The following is a 17,227-nucleotide window of genomic DNA, read 5'->3' as shown; positions in this document are numbered from 1 at the left end:
TCACTCACGTTATGGCACCTCTCTGCGTCTCACTCAGCTGCCTACCTCTGCGTCTACACTGCAGCTGCCTACCACTGCTCAAACGGCCCTCTGGAGCCGCTCTGTGCCATCTGGGGGAAGGGTTGACGGTGCTATGGTGTGATTCAGTCTGAGGCATTAGGACAGAGCGCAGCCATGGTTGGATGGGTTGTGGTGCGAGAGACGTCAGTAGATCACAAAACATCTTAACGTCTTCTTACTATTGCCTGCTTTAATGGCCAACTGTATTTGAGCGGTGCAGGAATACTCTCATGAGTAAATAGAGATCAATTCGTATTGGTGTTAGACAAACTTCAGTAATTGTACAGTATATTTTGAGGCTTTGCACAAGATAAAGGATCCTTCTTTTTCTCTACTTCTGATATATAGTATCTTAGAAGAATCCATGAAAGAGAAAACAAATCAACGTTAGGATTGTTGGGACCAGAAAAGATCATATCAGGATCATTAAGTGATTTTGAGGAACTCGTTGTCCAAACGGATGCAAGATTAATGTGAACTGAGGAAGCACGAAAAGCAACTTAATGTGGTTTTTCTGAAGTGTTTGAAAGGGTTGGACACAATTTAGTTATCAGATTATCTCCTGCAGGACATTAACTGGCTACTCCGTATGTGTGGTGGTATGTGCAGTGGCATTAAATGCCCCTTTAAAGAGAGAGAGAGAGAGTGTGTGTGTGCGCGCGCTGAACTCTGGCTGGAGGCCAGCTGGCGATGTGGGAACAGCTGTAATGTTGGGCTGGGATCAGGCAGTGCTCCGGACATGGAGATGAATGGTCACTTAAACTGTAAAGACACAGAGCAGGACAGAAGTAGTGCACGGCTGGACAGTCTGACCGCCAGATGTCTGACTAAAACAATTAATTGAGTAGTTAAATAGTAGTGTAGTCTGAAAGAGAGGACAGGGCACAGGTGACTGTGGCACAACTCAATTTCTGCTGTGATATTGGTGTGAAAACACAATGTACACATTCAGACAGCCAGGAAGGTGATCAAGGACAGCGCTTGACATTCAAGCTGCGAAGGATAGCTGAGACATTGATGGAACCGGCCTTTCTCTCTGTCCCCTGCAGCTGCTCCAAGGGTGAAAACACAAAGTGTATGCATGTTGTCCTTGTGCTACTTTTATAGCTGAATGAATGATGTTTCAGATTGTAGATGTGATTGTCTTTTCATGTCATTTCCTTCTCTTAAGCAAAGTAAAAAAAAAAAGTTGTCCTGTTTTTTTTTCATGAGCGTCTCTCTCGTGGATGAATATAGTACTTCTTGGCTTAATAATGTCTTTCCTCCTCATACTTACAGTAGATAATACTTGCAATGTCAGTCGTCTTATGTCCTCGTTATCTGACGTCTCTGACCCTCTGTGTCCCTGTTCAGCTACCTGGAGGATGCAGTGATGAATCTGGACCATGGCGACCCACTGACAAGAGACCACATGGCCGCCGTGTTGGCCCAGGTCAGACCGAAGCTCTTTGCCTTCCTGCAGCAAGACCCCCAAAGCCCGCTGAGTAAGAGGGCGCGGCGCCTGATGATGATGCTGCAGGGTCTCGTCAACCACTAGTTCTTCATCTGAAGCGTGGTGCAGAAGAGTTGTCCCCCCCCCTGTTTGTTCCCATTCCTCCCCCTGCTTTACCTGCACCGTTAAAGTGTCAAGTTAGGAAATAGAAAACAGTTTTTGTTGGTCTGTTCTTTTTCCCTGGACAGACCTTGTAAGACAATAATATCCTGGACGACTCTTTTGGTTCACTGTAGATTCTACTTCATTACTGCTGCTTTCCCCCCCAAGAGGCATTCTGGTTGTGTCTCATCCTATTATGCCCATCAAGAAGCAGAAGACTGTCTCAGAGCCGGCAGGCAGAGAGCCTGAAATTTCTGGTTGTCCCCATCTCCCAGACACATCACACATGACGCTCCTTTGATGTCACTTCATCTAAATGTGCATAAGACTCAAAGAATGTTTAGCCGAGTGCTCCGCAAGACCAACCATCGCCGTTTCATTTGTTCTACTTGTTTTCCTCCGACCCCTCAGACGGACATGTTAATTTCCAGAATACTGAACCAGTTGTGATGCAGGGGCTACTTCTGAGCAACAGAAGGAACCCGAAGCACGCTAAAAGGAGACACGTTTCATGTTTCAGACGTGTTGTATCTCGACCTTAAGAGTAAACAGCAGGCTTGGACACATTTTCTTTTTCAATAGTCCAGCATCCTCTCTAGAGCCAACTTGGAGTTCAGTTGCTGCAGGATTACGCTGTTCTCAGTTCAGAAATTCGTAAACAACCCAGCTAATCCCAGCAACCTAAAGTATGTAACGACCAAAGCCATTTTATGTTGGTTACATATTTCCTTTGAGTTATTTCTTAATGGGTTGGAGACAACCTTGCCAGGCCAAATATTTGTCAGTATTTTGAAGAGGATCAACATTGTTTTACTGAAAGTTCATAGAATTTGTTCCTGCGTTTGAAGTATTCAGGATGAAACACATATCTCATTAGACTTTTTCCATTCGTCCTTGTTTTCATAAATCATTCTAATGAGGGTTTCTGAAGGATACAAATAAGATTAATGATGAGGAAATAACATTTTTGAAATGTAACAAATATTTGCGACGGTCCTCCAGGCTGGAGAGAATTCTCCTGTAAAATCTGACCTGTTTGGAGCCCAACATCGAGTTTGGTAGCCGTCCATGTGTACAGCTCTGTCCTGTAAATTAATCACACTTCTCCCCATGTTTTCTTCTGTACGTCAGTCCCTTTTTTTATATAAACACTTAGTATTTGTAAGACTTGTATACTTGCTTCAAGAGTTGTCAAACTAGTTCTAATACATAATAAAACACTTCCTAAACATAATAGTTACCAATGATGTTATTTTATCAGGATATTCCAAATGTTTGAAAACGTAATGTGCAGTTACTTCTAATAGGCTGTAGGAGGCAGCACTTAGTTGGACTGCAGATGTTCACCCTGCTTGTCTTTAGGTTTGGAATTCTGAAATCATTGCTGCTCCCGCAATATCTGTTGTACCAAACTTTAAAAAGCCTGCCTTTAGGTTGTAAATGCACCATTTGTTCATCTTTGACTGAGTGTGTTGAAAGTGTAAGAGTGTGTGTGTGAGCGAGCGCGCGCAGCCCACACATCATTGTTTAATTGCAGGGTGGCCACACTGTTTTGCTGATTGTAAAATAAACGTTCTGTTAATTTGACGTCTGTGTTTAGAATCTGTTAAGTTGGATTTGTCTAGCAAGTGCCTTATTGCATTCTACGTGTTTTACTTCAACATTTGATCCTAATTTGGCCTTTAGACAGCTTGTAATGTTTCTAGCATTATCCCACAGCAGTTCCATTTGAGTTTTACAAGCAGTTATGTCATTTTAAAGGTCATGTTTTGGTTGGATCTGAAGTAAGGCTCAAACAGCACAGTGGAGGATAATCTGTATGTTTTGTTTGCAAACATTTGACTACCAAGTACAGTTGATTTTGGACCGATATTTGAATGCTCATCAAACAGAGGAAAGTACTATTTTGACCACCTTCACCATTCAGTTACGGACCCTGTTTTTTTGTCGGGTTGACTCCTGCTTTACCCCGAGTGGGAGCTGTGTGAGAAACAGGACTGAAACAAGTGTGTATTTCTTCTTTCTTCCCTTTTTCATCATTTCCTTCGGCTTGGATTGTTATGTTGTATCTTTTACTGTTTCTTTTACCCTAAACATTTTTTGAATAAAAAAAGACTTGATCAGTTTATTGTCTTTATTTGTATTATTATTTGTAAAGTACTCTTCTTAAGCGTAATTTTGTGGTACTTCAGTATGTATTTCCATTGTTTCCTACTTCATACTTTAGAGTACAATTTAAAGAGTACCTCATACTCCACTACATTAATTTAACAGTTTTTCATGTGAAGAATTTAGATTAGGGAGAATATATATATATATATATATATATATATATAGCTTACAAAATACTGTACATTTAAGTTTTAAACCAACTTTTTTTAGTTTGCAGCCCTTATTTTACTACTTATTTTGGGTTGGGGTCCCCATCTATGAGGTGTTAGCCGTTCTACACAAAGAGACAACTTGCCTTTTAAACTTCTCATTTGGTCCCATTTGTTTAACTTTTCCTCTCTCAGAAAAGGTAACAACATCCAATATTTCACAAAAAAAAAGCAACTTCATAAATCAGATGAATCTCATGATCCCTCACATTTGTTTTGTGACCCTAAGGAGCGTGCCTGACCCCTAAATTGGGAACCACTGGACTTGACTGTAACAGTGTACAAAGGAGTTCAGTAACCACCTACAGTTATCTAATCTTGTCATGCTAGTACATCAATCAGTAGTAGTTTCTTCTGCAGAATGGCACTTTAAGTGTTTGCTGGTACTTTAACCCAAGTAAAGAATCTGAATACTTCTTCCAGCGCTGTCTAATCCCCCAAAATCCTCCCAGCATCCACCCGTCCATCCAGGCAAGGCCTGGCTTTATGTGCAGCTCATCGGGGACCCTCAGAGTTGCTGTAGACCTTCTTCTTCCTCCTCCTCCTCCTTCTCCTCCTCCTCTTCGACACGGACGCGCCCTCCCCTTCAGCGGAGCGGATGAGCGCACGGTGGATGCTCTCACGCTGGAGTGCAGCGCTGCACGGAGGACAGGAGGGAAACGCACTGAGCAGCGGGACAGTGTGGGCTGCCTTTTCTTTTCTAAGAACAACTTGGGAATTTTCGGTGCAACTTGTGAGGGCGGAGGACAATTTGTCGGGCCAGCATGGCATCTCTGATGAACTCTGCCTGCCTCCTCTTCTTGCCTGTTGCTCTGCTAATGAGTGAGTACTGCTCACATTTTAGTGATTCTGTTGAAACTTGTATTTCTGACAATGCTTAACTTCCACTGCAGTAGTAAGATGTTTTTGAAGTAATTTTGGCTGCAAGTTGTGCGTTACTGGATGATACAGACGCATATCCGGACTTCCGTGGCTTTAAAATGACGGATCTTTAAGTACTTAGATGGTCTGCTGCTATAGACTACGTGACTCTGCCCTGCATCTACGTGCACTGCAAGTTACAGGGTCCCGTAGCTTTCCACATTCATCTCCCGCGGAACATGTGCCGCTGCTGCAGGACTGGGTCAGGGAGAGACCATAAAAAAACAAAAAACTGCCTAAAGGTTGTGCAGAGTGTTTCTGTGTGAGTGTGTTTGTTCCCAAAGGTGACTACAGGATCATTACGCAAACCGCAGTCGTGATTTACATTGAGTGTGCTCTGGATGCGTCCTTCCAGCTCTCTTACACACAGGCGAACAGCTGCTGATGAACAGCTGGAGTGGAATATAATAGCGTTTTCCCCCAGCCAGCCTTTAATACCGTAGCTCAGTCTGGTAACTTGTCCATTGTGGTAACAGTGCAGCATTAGGCAGTTCATTCATGTTAAATATGCATGCATATGTCAAACTGATAGTAGAGTTTCCTCCCGTGATTCGCACCTACCGCCTTGCAAGTTAACTCTGTGCAGTGAAATATAAAGGGTTATTAAAGTGAGGTGAAATTAAAGGCTTCCTCCCGCAATTTGGTTTTGCACTTTAATGAATTTGGGGGGCTTACAAAGAGACATGAAAAAAATAGAACTGTCAAAGGCAGCAGAGGACAAGATATCCCAACGTTTAGTCCCTAGAATTGGTCAAGCTCCAAAGAAAATAGTGGATCCTACATTTCCCATAATGCACCCTGATAGCTTCTTTCATTAGACCCTCATTGTCTGGGAAATGCCAACATCTTTCAGACTCCATGTCCACAGTTTCAGACTTTCAGTTAAAAATGTACAGTATCTAAACTCAAGCGGAGATGAGCCTGATTACATCACTATGACATCATGAGGGTTATGCTTTTTGGAAATCTCCCCTCAGAGCCACAGAAGACATTACCCAGCAGTTTTCTCAGGCTGCAGTGCTGCTCTTCCTAAGGAGTAGGCTGAAGTCGCCGTGTAAAATTGGTGGAGGGGACCTAATGAATAGAAGTAGTTAATTACACTGGCATTTTATAACTCAGAAACCACATCTACTCCACGTTAAACTACAGGATGTGTCAAAACTTATCATCATCTGTCATCACTGATCATCAGTCCATTCTGCTGCTGCATCTGCTGTCAGAGCAATGAAGATGAGGGGGTGGACAGAATGGGGGTCCCATGGGAGTGTGACATCGTTGGGGGAGAGAGAAAAAAAAATAGTCCCACCGATGGAGATAAATGATGAATGACTTGCATCTGTCCCACTCCTCTGAGTCTGAGCAGAGTCTCCAGAGACTCCTTTCAGCCCTGCATCTGAACCTGACAGGGAAACAGTCCTCTGCTGCTGCTGCTGCTGTCTGTCATCTCCCCCATTCACTCACTCCGTCCCTCCACTCAGTCATGTTACTGACACACAGGGAAAGAATAGGCTTGTTGTGTATTAATATGGGCTGATATTTTTACATGAAACACTTTCTTTGTTCCTATCCATTTGTGTGTGTGTGTGTGTGTGTGTGTGTGTGTGTATGTGATACATTGGTGTGTGGTTGGTGTGTCAATGAGCAGTGCTTCCTGTCACCTCAGACTGTTATCAGTTACAAATTCTTAAAATACCTTATCCAGAGATCAAAAACCTATTAGAAAGAAAACCATTATCATAACATTAATAATGGCCTATAATTAGGACTTTTTTAATTTATTTAACAGTACAGTATTTATAGCTGACATTGATCATCATAGATCTTTACAACACAGAGCTCCTTTTCCTCAGTGTCATACAGTAGTACACCAGTGTAAAAACTCATTCCAATATATTTTGTAAGTCTGTACTCAGTCCCATGTGAGGAATTTCTCTATATTTATAAAACATTCTGCAAATGTTTCACTGAGATCTTTTTCTAAAACATTTCTCAAAGGAAAAAGGAGTGCTTCGATGCAGAAAAATGTGACAATATAATCTGCTCAATATGTGCACAAAAACAGGCACTTAAAAGCAGAAAAAAACCACACAAAAGCTTGGACTGGCAGCTGAGCCCAAGAGTGTAGCAGCAAAGAGGTTAAAACACTGATGCTTTTTTCATAAACGCCGATAGACGGCGTTGCGGTTGTGCTGCCGCCATTCTGGACTGAAAACGCCAATGGGACGACATAGGACACAACCCGCAGTGACACAGCCCCAAATTTCATTTTGGTTTGCAATTGTGTATTGTATATATGTACACATATGTGCATGCCTTTTTCTTGGCAAGGATTGGTAACTTGCTGGAATCCTCGCTGGTTGCCCACCAAAGACACACCTTTGCTGTTGTAGACATAACGTGTTAATTTGTCAGTTTTAGAGGGGCTACAAATATGTTAACTCTTCACAGAGCCAGGCAAGCTAATTCCCACTGTTTCCAGTCTTTATGCTAAGGTAAGTTAACTGGTTCCTGGCTGCAGCTACATATTTACTGTACAGGCATGAGGGTGATATCAATTTCACATAAAATGCTCAGCAATAAAATATATATCCCAAAATGTCCAACTCTTGGTACTGAAAATACTGCACTTATTATTAGAACACAGGGAGGGTCTCTGTGTATCAGTTATCTGTCTGTCTCCTCTTGTCTCTGCTCCAAAAGCTCAAAGTATCAGGGCCAGAGCCTGGGAGGATTCCCCTGGGTGCAGGTCTCCACTCTGCGTCATCAGCGCCCCAATAATCACATTTAAAGCAGTCCATAGGCGAGAGGGAGATTACGTTTTTCTTTTAATTGTCCTCCTCAAGAGAACACCCTCCCTCGCTCTCTCTCTTGAGTTCCCTCTCCGTTGGTCGAGTGCAGCGTTTTCGAAGTGTATTTTTTTTTAAAACTGCAGCACAGACACATGGAGATTCCTCATTAAAATATGTTTAAAAGTCTCGTGGAAAATTGCTTGTGCTTCTCCTCCTCATTCCTCCCTCCTGTCCTCGCCGTCCGACTCACAAAGATCACAGTCTCTAGTGCTGCACACACAACTCAAACACACGCACACAGCTGCAACCTCCACACTGAACACTTCTTTTCCCCCTTCTTCCTTCCCGTCTTCCCCCCACTTCATTCATCCCCCTCTCCTTTCCTTCCTTAGTTTAGCAATCCTTGTTTCCTCGTTTCTCTTACTTCTTCAAAGCAGAGCCATTTCTTTTCCGGGATTTAAAAAAAGAAGTTTACTAGAAGGACCCTTTAGGATTTAGATGTACATACGTATCTCATGGGCCACATTGCTGTATATGACAACGTTGCTGTATCAGTTCTTCAAGGTTAGAAAAAGAATACACTGCCAACAGTAATGTTAGCTATCTCCGCTACTGTATACTAGGTCATTGCAGACACTAGCACTGGTTCTCTGAAGATCAACTTGCTACGTTGGTTTGGACTGCTGCAGTAACCGGCGTGGCTTGTGTGTTAGATGGAAAATAATTCAAGCTCAAACTCAGCACTAGGGTCATTTTCTCAAAATGTAAAATTATTTGCATCGGTTGATAGTCGGAGTGTGTGTATGTACACTGCTAGCTACTATTGTTGGAAGTTATGGAAAAGTCGATTCTTTAGCAATCTAACTAAGCTAACTGCACCTACCTGCCCAACAGAAAACAGGCCCACTCCGCTCTTCATCCTCTCCTTCAATACTCACCAGCCGGTGAAAGCTGTTTCACCTTGCCGTCTGCCATTTTTGAAGCCCAGAAACGTCCTGAACGCAGCAAAATAGGAAAAGGCATAGGGCAGGGTCTCTGGAGATACAGACACAAGGTCATACTATAATTGCAAGGGATTATTTGCCACATTGCTTTTTAGGAAAATCCGATTAATTCTGCACTTAAGGTTAGCGAAAGATTGTCGCATCTACATTATGGTTAAATCTGTAATAACAAATGCCACTTGCCACTTGGGATCAGCAGACGCAAGTCGTGCACGGGACATTGACATATCTCCTTTTAAGTTGATATGGTGAACGTGTTTGCAAACAGTTACTTATTTACACATCCAGCACCTATGGAGCAACATAATGATTCATTTAGAGTGGTGTTTCTGGCCACCTGATGACCTGAAAGTCCAATATTCACTTTCTTTTAGCTCTTTGTTTGGTCTCAACCAGTTCTTGTGGGGAAAAATCTGGCTCTTTCACTGTTAAATGCTATGTTCACCAGCAAGTCGCTAACTGTGCATGTCTGTTGTTTAATGCTCTTTTTCTTAATTTCCCCAGTTCTGTTTCCACGTTCTATGTTTCGTACTTGTTTCCTCTCGTCTTCCTTTCAGCCTCCCCTACTCTTCCTCCTGTTCAGCTCAACATGCAGACATGCATGGTTAGGAAAGTAAGTCTAATAAACAGACAGAAGGACAAGTGACCATGCACACATACTCTTAAATCTTTCACAAGCACTTAAACTGTCTGAACTTGAATCTTACAACAAACACAATGAACACATATACAACAACAACATATCCACACACGTAACACATAAACACACACACACACATTAGTGTCTTCCATTTTTTTGTATCCCCTTCTTCTTGATCTCCTCAAGGAGGATTGTTGATGTGTTTATGTGCGTGTGCATGTAAGCAAAGGGTGACAGTTTGTGTGCATAAACATGTAGAATGAAGAAATAATTGGATTAAGGCCATTTAAACAAGCTTTGTGTCCTAGAATGTGTGTGTGAAGGTTTCTTTAACAAATACTAAGTAATGAAGTATCAGCAGAGCATGACTTTTCTTCTCCTCATCCCCAAACTTCACTGAGCATGAATATTCATGTACACACACACACACACACACACACACACACACACACACAAACACAGTTTAAAGACGCTGTATCTCATGCATCACATATACTGTATGAAGGAGTCACTGTCCTCTATTGTAATCAGTCTAATTTAATTCATCTCCTGTTCTCACTGTGTGGTCGTGTGTGTATGTGTGACATGTAGCTCCTTAAACTGTTTTTAAGTAAAAAGTTTTAATCCGATTGCATGTGTTTGATGTGCTCATTCATTTGCATATATGGACCCCCCCCCCCCCCCCCCCCCCCCCCCCCCCCCCCCCCCCCCCCCCCCCCCCCCCCCCCGACACACACACACACACACACACACACACACTGCAGGGTGAAGAGTGTGTGTACAGAGCATATAGGAAGGTTATTGGCAAGAAGGAGAGCACTGGGTGTCCAAGGTCAGTGGAGCTCTTGTGTTTTAGTCTGCCTACACACACACACACACACACGTTGTATATACACAATTCTATAGGGACGGAGTGCAGAGAGCATTAGCTTTCAGTCTGAGAGAGAGAGAAATTGAGAAAAGTGAAAAATTGTAATGTAGTTTACAGGAACACGATACAAAAGAGAAGTGTTACAGAGGTGAGTGAGAGAGGCAGAGGGCAAGTTGAGAAAGAGGATGGAGAGAATAAAATGGAGAGAAGGAAGAGGAGAGAGGAAGGGAGACGCAGAGAGAGATCAGGACCTGTATTTATCAGGCCTGTCAGAAAAAGGCCGACCATCATGGATCACTGACCAGAGCCTCCGGACAATTCAATTTAATAAGATCTGAAGCCAACAAAAGAGATCCTGCAAAAGCTCTCCAACTCTGGAAACTTTGAATAAAACCCACCCGGGAGAAAGGGAAAGACGGAAACGGAAAAGGAGTACACAAAAAAACTGCAGGACAAATGAGGTGGAAATTTGTTTCCCACACAGGATCGGGGGAAGACTTATTTGACTACATCAGCAGTGCAAACAGAGACATGAGGGCATGTAGCAACTGACGATGTCGTCATTAGTCAAAATGTAATCAGACATCCCTCTAAATGGGACGAAAATGTGATAAAGCCTGTTAGTGTAATAAATGGGCCGATTATGGAGCATCTTTAGATTGATAATGTTCTCATCTTGTCCCTGATGGGCAGAGCATTAGCCAGCAACACCACAGGCAGCTGCTGATGTGGAAAGGCCTTGTATGTGAGCAGGAGCAGACACTGCAGTTTGCTGGTGCACTCTGTGCACAGTGTGCAGTTCACTGGTGTGGTTTTAAAGCTGCAATAAGTGATTTGTTTGTCCACTTGGGGGCAACAGAACAAGCTGTAAACACAACACTGATATATTATCACCTATGAACTATCTGGTATGGCTAATAGATTAGCAAACAGTTGCCAGTTAACCATCCAGCAGACACGGCGCAACATCACCGTTCATTTGGAGTTGTAATTCTGGCCACTTGATGAATCTAAGTTCATACTTCACTCTTAAGTCTCTACCAATTTCTGAGGGACATATTTTTGCTCTTTAGCAGCTAAATGCTCAACCAAGTTCACCAGATAGTTGTTAGCTTTTTGGATGTTGGACAGGTAGTGTAGAGTAGGTGTAAAAGCTGAAAACAGCTGCCTGCTGTTGAAAGAGAAGTTGATGAGAGCGGTGAGTGAACCAAAACAGTGGTTGCAGCTCACGAAAATGAGGTGACAGACGCTAAAATGACAGGTCAGGTGAAAGTTCATCACTTCAAACGCCTCCAAACCTTACATATTATACATAGTCATTTGATCCATCGTTAATATACAAATATTGAATAATGAGGTTGCGACTACTACTAATAATGCTAAGTAAATGTTCATGAGTTGGATTACTTCATTTTATTTTCATAATGTAGAGGCTGGAACCATTCATTAATGCTATGAAATATGATTCATGCAAGTTTCAATTTAAACTGCATTCCAGCTCTTGTCGTTTGATGATATTTTGCTTAAAACTAAAAGTTGGTGGCTGTTATGGCAGAACACCTTACATTTAAACTTTTATGTATGTTCTTTTACTATTATATTATTATGTATTGTGTTTTATCCTTAACCTTTCCTCTCCTATACTTCTTATGTTAGTCTGTCCACATTTACTAGGGTTTAGGTCAGAGCTGTGAGATTGTTTTTGGTGCTTTCCCTCTCTTGTTGTTCCTCTCCTCTCCTGGAATGTTCATTCAAGGCCGAGAGAGGATCTCTGTTCCCCAAAACATAGAAACCTCGCCTGTGTAAGTGATGATGCATCCCTTTGCTCAGGGCCAGACGCCTGAAGCTGCCCTAGGCGGCAGGTCTATGGACCAGCTGTATATGTATTTCAGTACTTCTCTGTTTATTCTCTTTTGTTAGACAAAGACAATGGTTGGTATTTACTCAATTCTTAACCCCTCACCAGGAATATAATTTCCACGACACTGGCCATAAAACAAAAACAACGTGCTATAAGACGCTAAAACACGTCAGAGCAGAGGGGAACTGCAGTTGGGTGATAACTCTCTGAGGGTTTGTCACTGCGAGCTTTAACGAGATAAAAATATTGATTAGTGCAGTTTTAAAGACTCCTGTTGATACTTGAAATGTTTGCAGTTTTTTTGGTCAGTGCTTCTTTAGTTCAGACTATTATTTCACTTCTTTGAAACTTGCAGAAAACAAGACTCTATGCAGTCATCTCCTTCATCTGGGTAAAATGTTTGATCAAAGAGCTTCTAATGACATTAAAGAGAGAACACCTGTGTTTTGTTATGCAGCATGGAAAATGCAGCTCCTAGTGGCATGTTACCAATGTCATTCATAGGAAACTCCACAGATACAGTACAACGTATCACAAAGCTGAGGATATATATATATATATATATATATATATATATATATATAGCAATCTGATAATCAAAATAATAACTAATAGTGATAGTAGAACCTTTAACACACTTTATTTTTAAATACCTAAATAATGGACAATGGTGTGTAGAGCAGCCTTTTGTCCATATTTTGGCCTTCTTGCTCTTTAGCATTGTGTTGTGAGAGCAAAACACAATGTACAAACTGTATTTGCCCAAACATTTAACTATTCTGTTTCAGATGATTCATGTAACTGATTTGCATTTAGTGAACTCCCTTAGCAGTTTAGTTCATTTAAAGTACTTTTCTTGTGTTTTTGTTTGTCTGCATCCTGCTACAGATGAGAGAGGAAGTAGTTTGAATAAATGTGCACAACCTTTGAGGATGTGAAGTGACACGAGCATTAAAAAAAGATGCGCATGCCCCAGCAGATGAGCATATATGCAGTCCTGCACCTGCCCCTGTGTACCTATGTGTGTTTGCTGAAGTGGACAGAGCCCAGGTTTGTGGCTGCAAGTCCGAGGGCTTTGAGGTTTGGAGACAAAGAAAGAACACAATCCGCCGCAGACTCCTTCAGAAACCAGACGGTGAAGATAAACAAGACACTGTTAAAGGAAAGAGAAAAGCAAGTCAAAGGGAAAATCAAACTAAAGTCATCAAAGATGTGAAGGTTGAGGAAGACAGATTTGTCTGTCTGCCCAAGTTATTCACAGCTGAGCCAACCTACACAGACGTTTAGATGCATTTAGTTGTTTTGGATGACTGGAACTTAACAACTCGTCACCTTTCCATAACCTAAACTTTGAAGAACTATGGCGCTCAGTTCTCTTCCTTTGTATTTAATTGAAAAATGCTTTAGAAATAGATGCATATCACTGTCTGACAGAGAAGTCTGGTTCTTGATTTTTACATAATCTTGTCTGAGCTTCTTCATCTTCTCCTTGCACCTTTTTACCATGTGGTACATACAGTAATGTTATGCATTTGTTGTAGTAGTCTTTGTTGTGTTGTGACATGTTTGCTTGAGCAGTCACATTTGAAAGTATTGCCACTTGCACCTCACGAGTGTTATAGCTGGTGTGACTGGGCCTAAATATCAAAGTTATAATTCTTAATATTTCACACCTCTGGTTACAAGTAAGTGGTCTGTACTTGTAAAGCGCCTTTCTAGTCTTCCGACTACTTGTCGCACTTTTACACTATGTCATATATATGTCAACTCCTCACAACAGAAATTAACATTCACACACCGATGGAACAGCCACTCTTCCACCTGAGCCACAGCCGACCACTAGTGGGAACAGCGAGTGTGCTTTAATAATACAGCAAACACTCCTTGAGCAGCTACTTTGTCAGAAACACAAAAGAGGACCAGCTAGTGGATCTGTTTACTGTGCAGCCAAACAAACTCCATAGTTTTATTTATACAGAAGTCAGTCAGTAACCTTTTCCCATCATGCCTTTAGCAACTGCTATCTAATTTCATGCTGTGCACATCCCAAGTGCTTTTCCACTCGACAGCAGGACACAGTATAGTTGGTTACCTTGCTGAGGAGTTGGAGGTGTGCAGCCTGTCACATGCACCTCTTCAGCTAATAGCTCACTGTGGCTGCCCCATCTCATTCCATTAATCTCTTTCAATATTTAAAACCTAACCATTCACACAAAAAAAGAAGAAAAGGAAATGACTTCGCTGTCAGCGCTAACCTCTGTGACAATTTTCGTATCTTGTGACTGCTTCATTATAAGAGCAGCGCAGTGTTTTTGCTAGTTAAAAACTTTTAATGTGAAGCAGTGACTGCATTCCCTTCGCATTAGTAGTCACTTAATACAGCTCTGACACGGTGGAAAGAGAGTGAACATGGAAGTCTTAAAGGAGCTGTGTGTGACATTCGCTTCCACTGGGGACAAATAAGCCAGCCAAAATACATCCACTAAAACTGTTCCTACAATCACCAACTCTAGTTTGGTTGCAATAAATCCTTAATTAGATGAGCAAAGCAACAGCCATTATATCGCTGTCCTCGCAGATGAACCGTTTCACTCGGAGGGACTCACATGCACGACTCACTGTATAAAAAGCACAGTGATGTCATTCTCTACACAGAATGCCATTACACAACTATATCTTTACATAGTTGTTTGCTGCTAAATTATATATTCATTTATGTTCTCTTATTCAGAACCTTTAAGGATCATAACAGCTGTCTGCAAGGTTGGGATGCAGAGTGAAGGACCTGAAAGCAACACTGAGACAAGACTGCACTGGAATTTTCAGTTTACTATAAACAAGAGCCATTGCCGTCACAATAAATTAACTGCTGTAATCACATAAAGAATCTACACAGTCACATTATGTTAGGGTAAAAGATGCTCTTTCAAACAATCAGCATGGTCAGCAGAGTCTAAAGAAATCTGCTGACCAGCCAAAGCAGCTAAAAGTCAGGCGATACAAGAATCAATACAGACATTCATACATACTGAGAAACACATACACACACAGCTGTAAATACACAGACATGCAAATATGTTGATTAAGTGGCACAGGCACCGGTTCACTCTTAATCACTCTGCTCTGAAATGTAAAAGAAAATAAACACTTACCAACTCATTCTCAGGTTATCATACACACACAAACCTAATTATATAGTTGAGTAACAGAAACATATACACAGATTCATGTGCAATAATTAATACACACACACGTACATTAACTTATTTCTAGATATATAACACACAACACGTTCAGCCCCTGGGAGAGGAAGTGGAGATTTCCATATTGTGTACATTTTTCCTGTTGGTGTGTGTGTGAGTGGATGTGGCCTAACGGGAATACAGGTTCAGACCCAACGAGTCCGCTACAAAGAGAACATCTTTTATCTTTTTAGTGCTGCATGTTTTAATTCACTTCATTTCAATGGCAGCAAACCTAAAGAAACTAAACGAAAACCGAAAACGATCATGAATTCTCAGTAAAACACACTGTTTAAACAGATCATTCTCACCCTCAGCTGCTGTCCTTTGAGAGATGATTTGTGGCGGACTGCATAAATGAAACTGACTTCACTTGAATCGATGTGTGAAGATGAAGACGCGGGTCTGAAGCAGAAAAATCGCTGTGTCGCCGCTTTCAGTCAGCAGGAGTATGTTGTTACTCCTGTGTTTGTTGCCATGTAAACCAAAGATCTAGATTGTGCTTTTGCTTGTGATACACTGCTGTTTGTCTCTGTCTGCTTCAAGACATGAAGAAAGTGTTAAATCCTGACTTTGTATGCAATTGTAAAACAAACAATAGCTGTGCCGTTCACAGGTCAACTGACACTGAGGCTGAGTAGGTACAATTTAAAGGACTAAGAATTGCTGGTTGAGAACAGGCTTACATCAGGCAACATGGGAGCAGTCAGAACAGGCAACCAAGTCCCATGGGGCAAGGGAGGTAGGCAGTTCAGTTGGTCAAGATCACAGACAGATTTCCAGGACAGTGCTGGGACAGGACACAGGCATAGGTAGCTGTGGCTTGAATGCAAAGGTGTACGGCAGCCTTGACAGGAGAGAAACAGAGTTTATGATATGGGGCGCTCATAGTATCTTGTAAGACAGACTTGTCCACAGGAGATATTCTGACATGTCACAGTAGGAAAAGCACAGGTATCCAGTGGATAGAAAAAGTCTACACACCCCTGTTAAAATGCCAGGTTCTAATGTAAAATAATGAGACAAAGATAAATCATGTCAGATCATTTTCCACCTTTAATATGAACAATTCAATTGAAAAACAAATTGAAATCTTTGAGGGGGAAAAATGAAAAATAAAATCCCTCAGATAACCTGGTTGCATAAGTGTGCACACACTTAGACTAATACTTTGTTGAAGCACCTTTACATTTTATTACAGCAGTCAGTCTTTTTGGGTAGGAGTCTATTAGCATGGCACATCTTGACGTGGCAATATTTGCCCACTCTTCTTTGCAAAAGTGCTCGAAATCTGTCAGATTGCGAGGACATCGCCTGTGCTCAGCCCTCTTCAGCGCACCCCACAGATGTTCAATTGGATTCAGGTCTGGGCTCTGGCTGGGCCGTTCCAAAACATTGATCTTCTTCTGGTGAAGCCATGCTTTGTGGATTTGGATGTGTGCTTTGGGTCGTTGTCGTGCTGAAAGGTGAACTTCCTCTTCAGCTTTCTAACAGACGCCTGAAGGTTTTGTGTCAAAATTGCCTGGTATTTGGAACTGTTCATAATTCCCTCCACCCTGACTAAGGCCCGGTTCCAGCTGAAGAAAAACAGCCCCAAAGCATGATGCTGCCACCACCATGCTTCACTGTGGGTATGCTGTTCCTTGGGTGATGTGTAGTGTTGTTTTTCCGCCAAACATACCTTTTGGAATTATGTCCAAAAAGTTCTACCTTGGTTTCATCAGTCCATAACACATTTTCCCACATGCTTTTGGGAGACTTGATGGTTGTTTTTGCAAACTTCAGCCGGGCTTGGATGTTTTTCTTTGTAAGAAAAGGCTTCCGTCTTGCCACCCTACCCCATAGCCCATTCAGATGAAGAATA

The 17,227-nt window shown here is 41.9% G+C and overlaps 1 protein-coding gene across 2 annotated transcripts in view; it reads left to right on the top strand.

Moving 5' to 3' along the window:
* The window catches only part of edc4 (enhancer of mRNA decapping 4), a 33,139-nt gene extending 29,359 nt beyond the window's left edge, over positions 1-3,780 (top strand). For both annotated transcript variants that reach the window (XM_046036527.1, XM_046036526.1), the window contains exon 30: positions 1,414-3,780. In XM_046036527.1, the coding sequence (XP_045892483.1) occupies positions 1,414-1,597 (184 nt within the window). In that variant the 3' untranslated portion in view covers positions 1,598-3,780. The remainder of the gene's footprint in view (positions 1-1,413) is intronic.
* The last annotated feature ends 13,447 nt before the right edge of the window (positions 3,781-17,227 follow it).

Source organism: Micropterus dolomieu, linkage group LG22, assembly GCF_021292245.1.
Source record: "Micropterus dolomieu isolate WLL.071019.BEF.003 ecotype Adirondacks linkage group LG22, ASM2129224v1, whole genome shotgun sequence".
In the NCBI taxonomy this organism is placed as follows: Eukaryota; Metazoa; Chordata; class Actinopteri; order Centrarchiformes; family Centrarchidae; genus Micropterus; species Micropterus dolomieu.
Note: the sequence above shows the minus strand (reverse complement) of the source record. Positions and strands in the feature narration are given on the sequence as shown.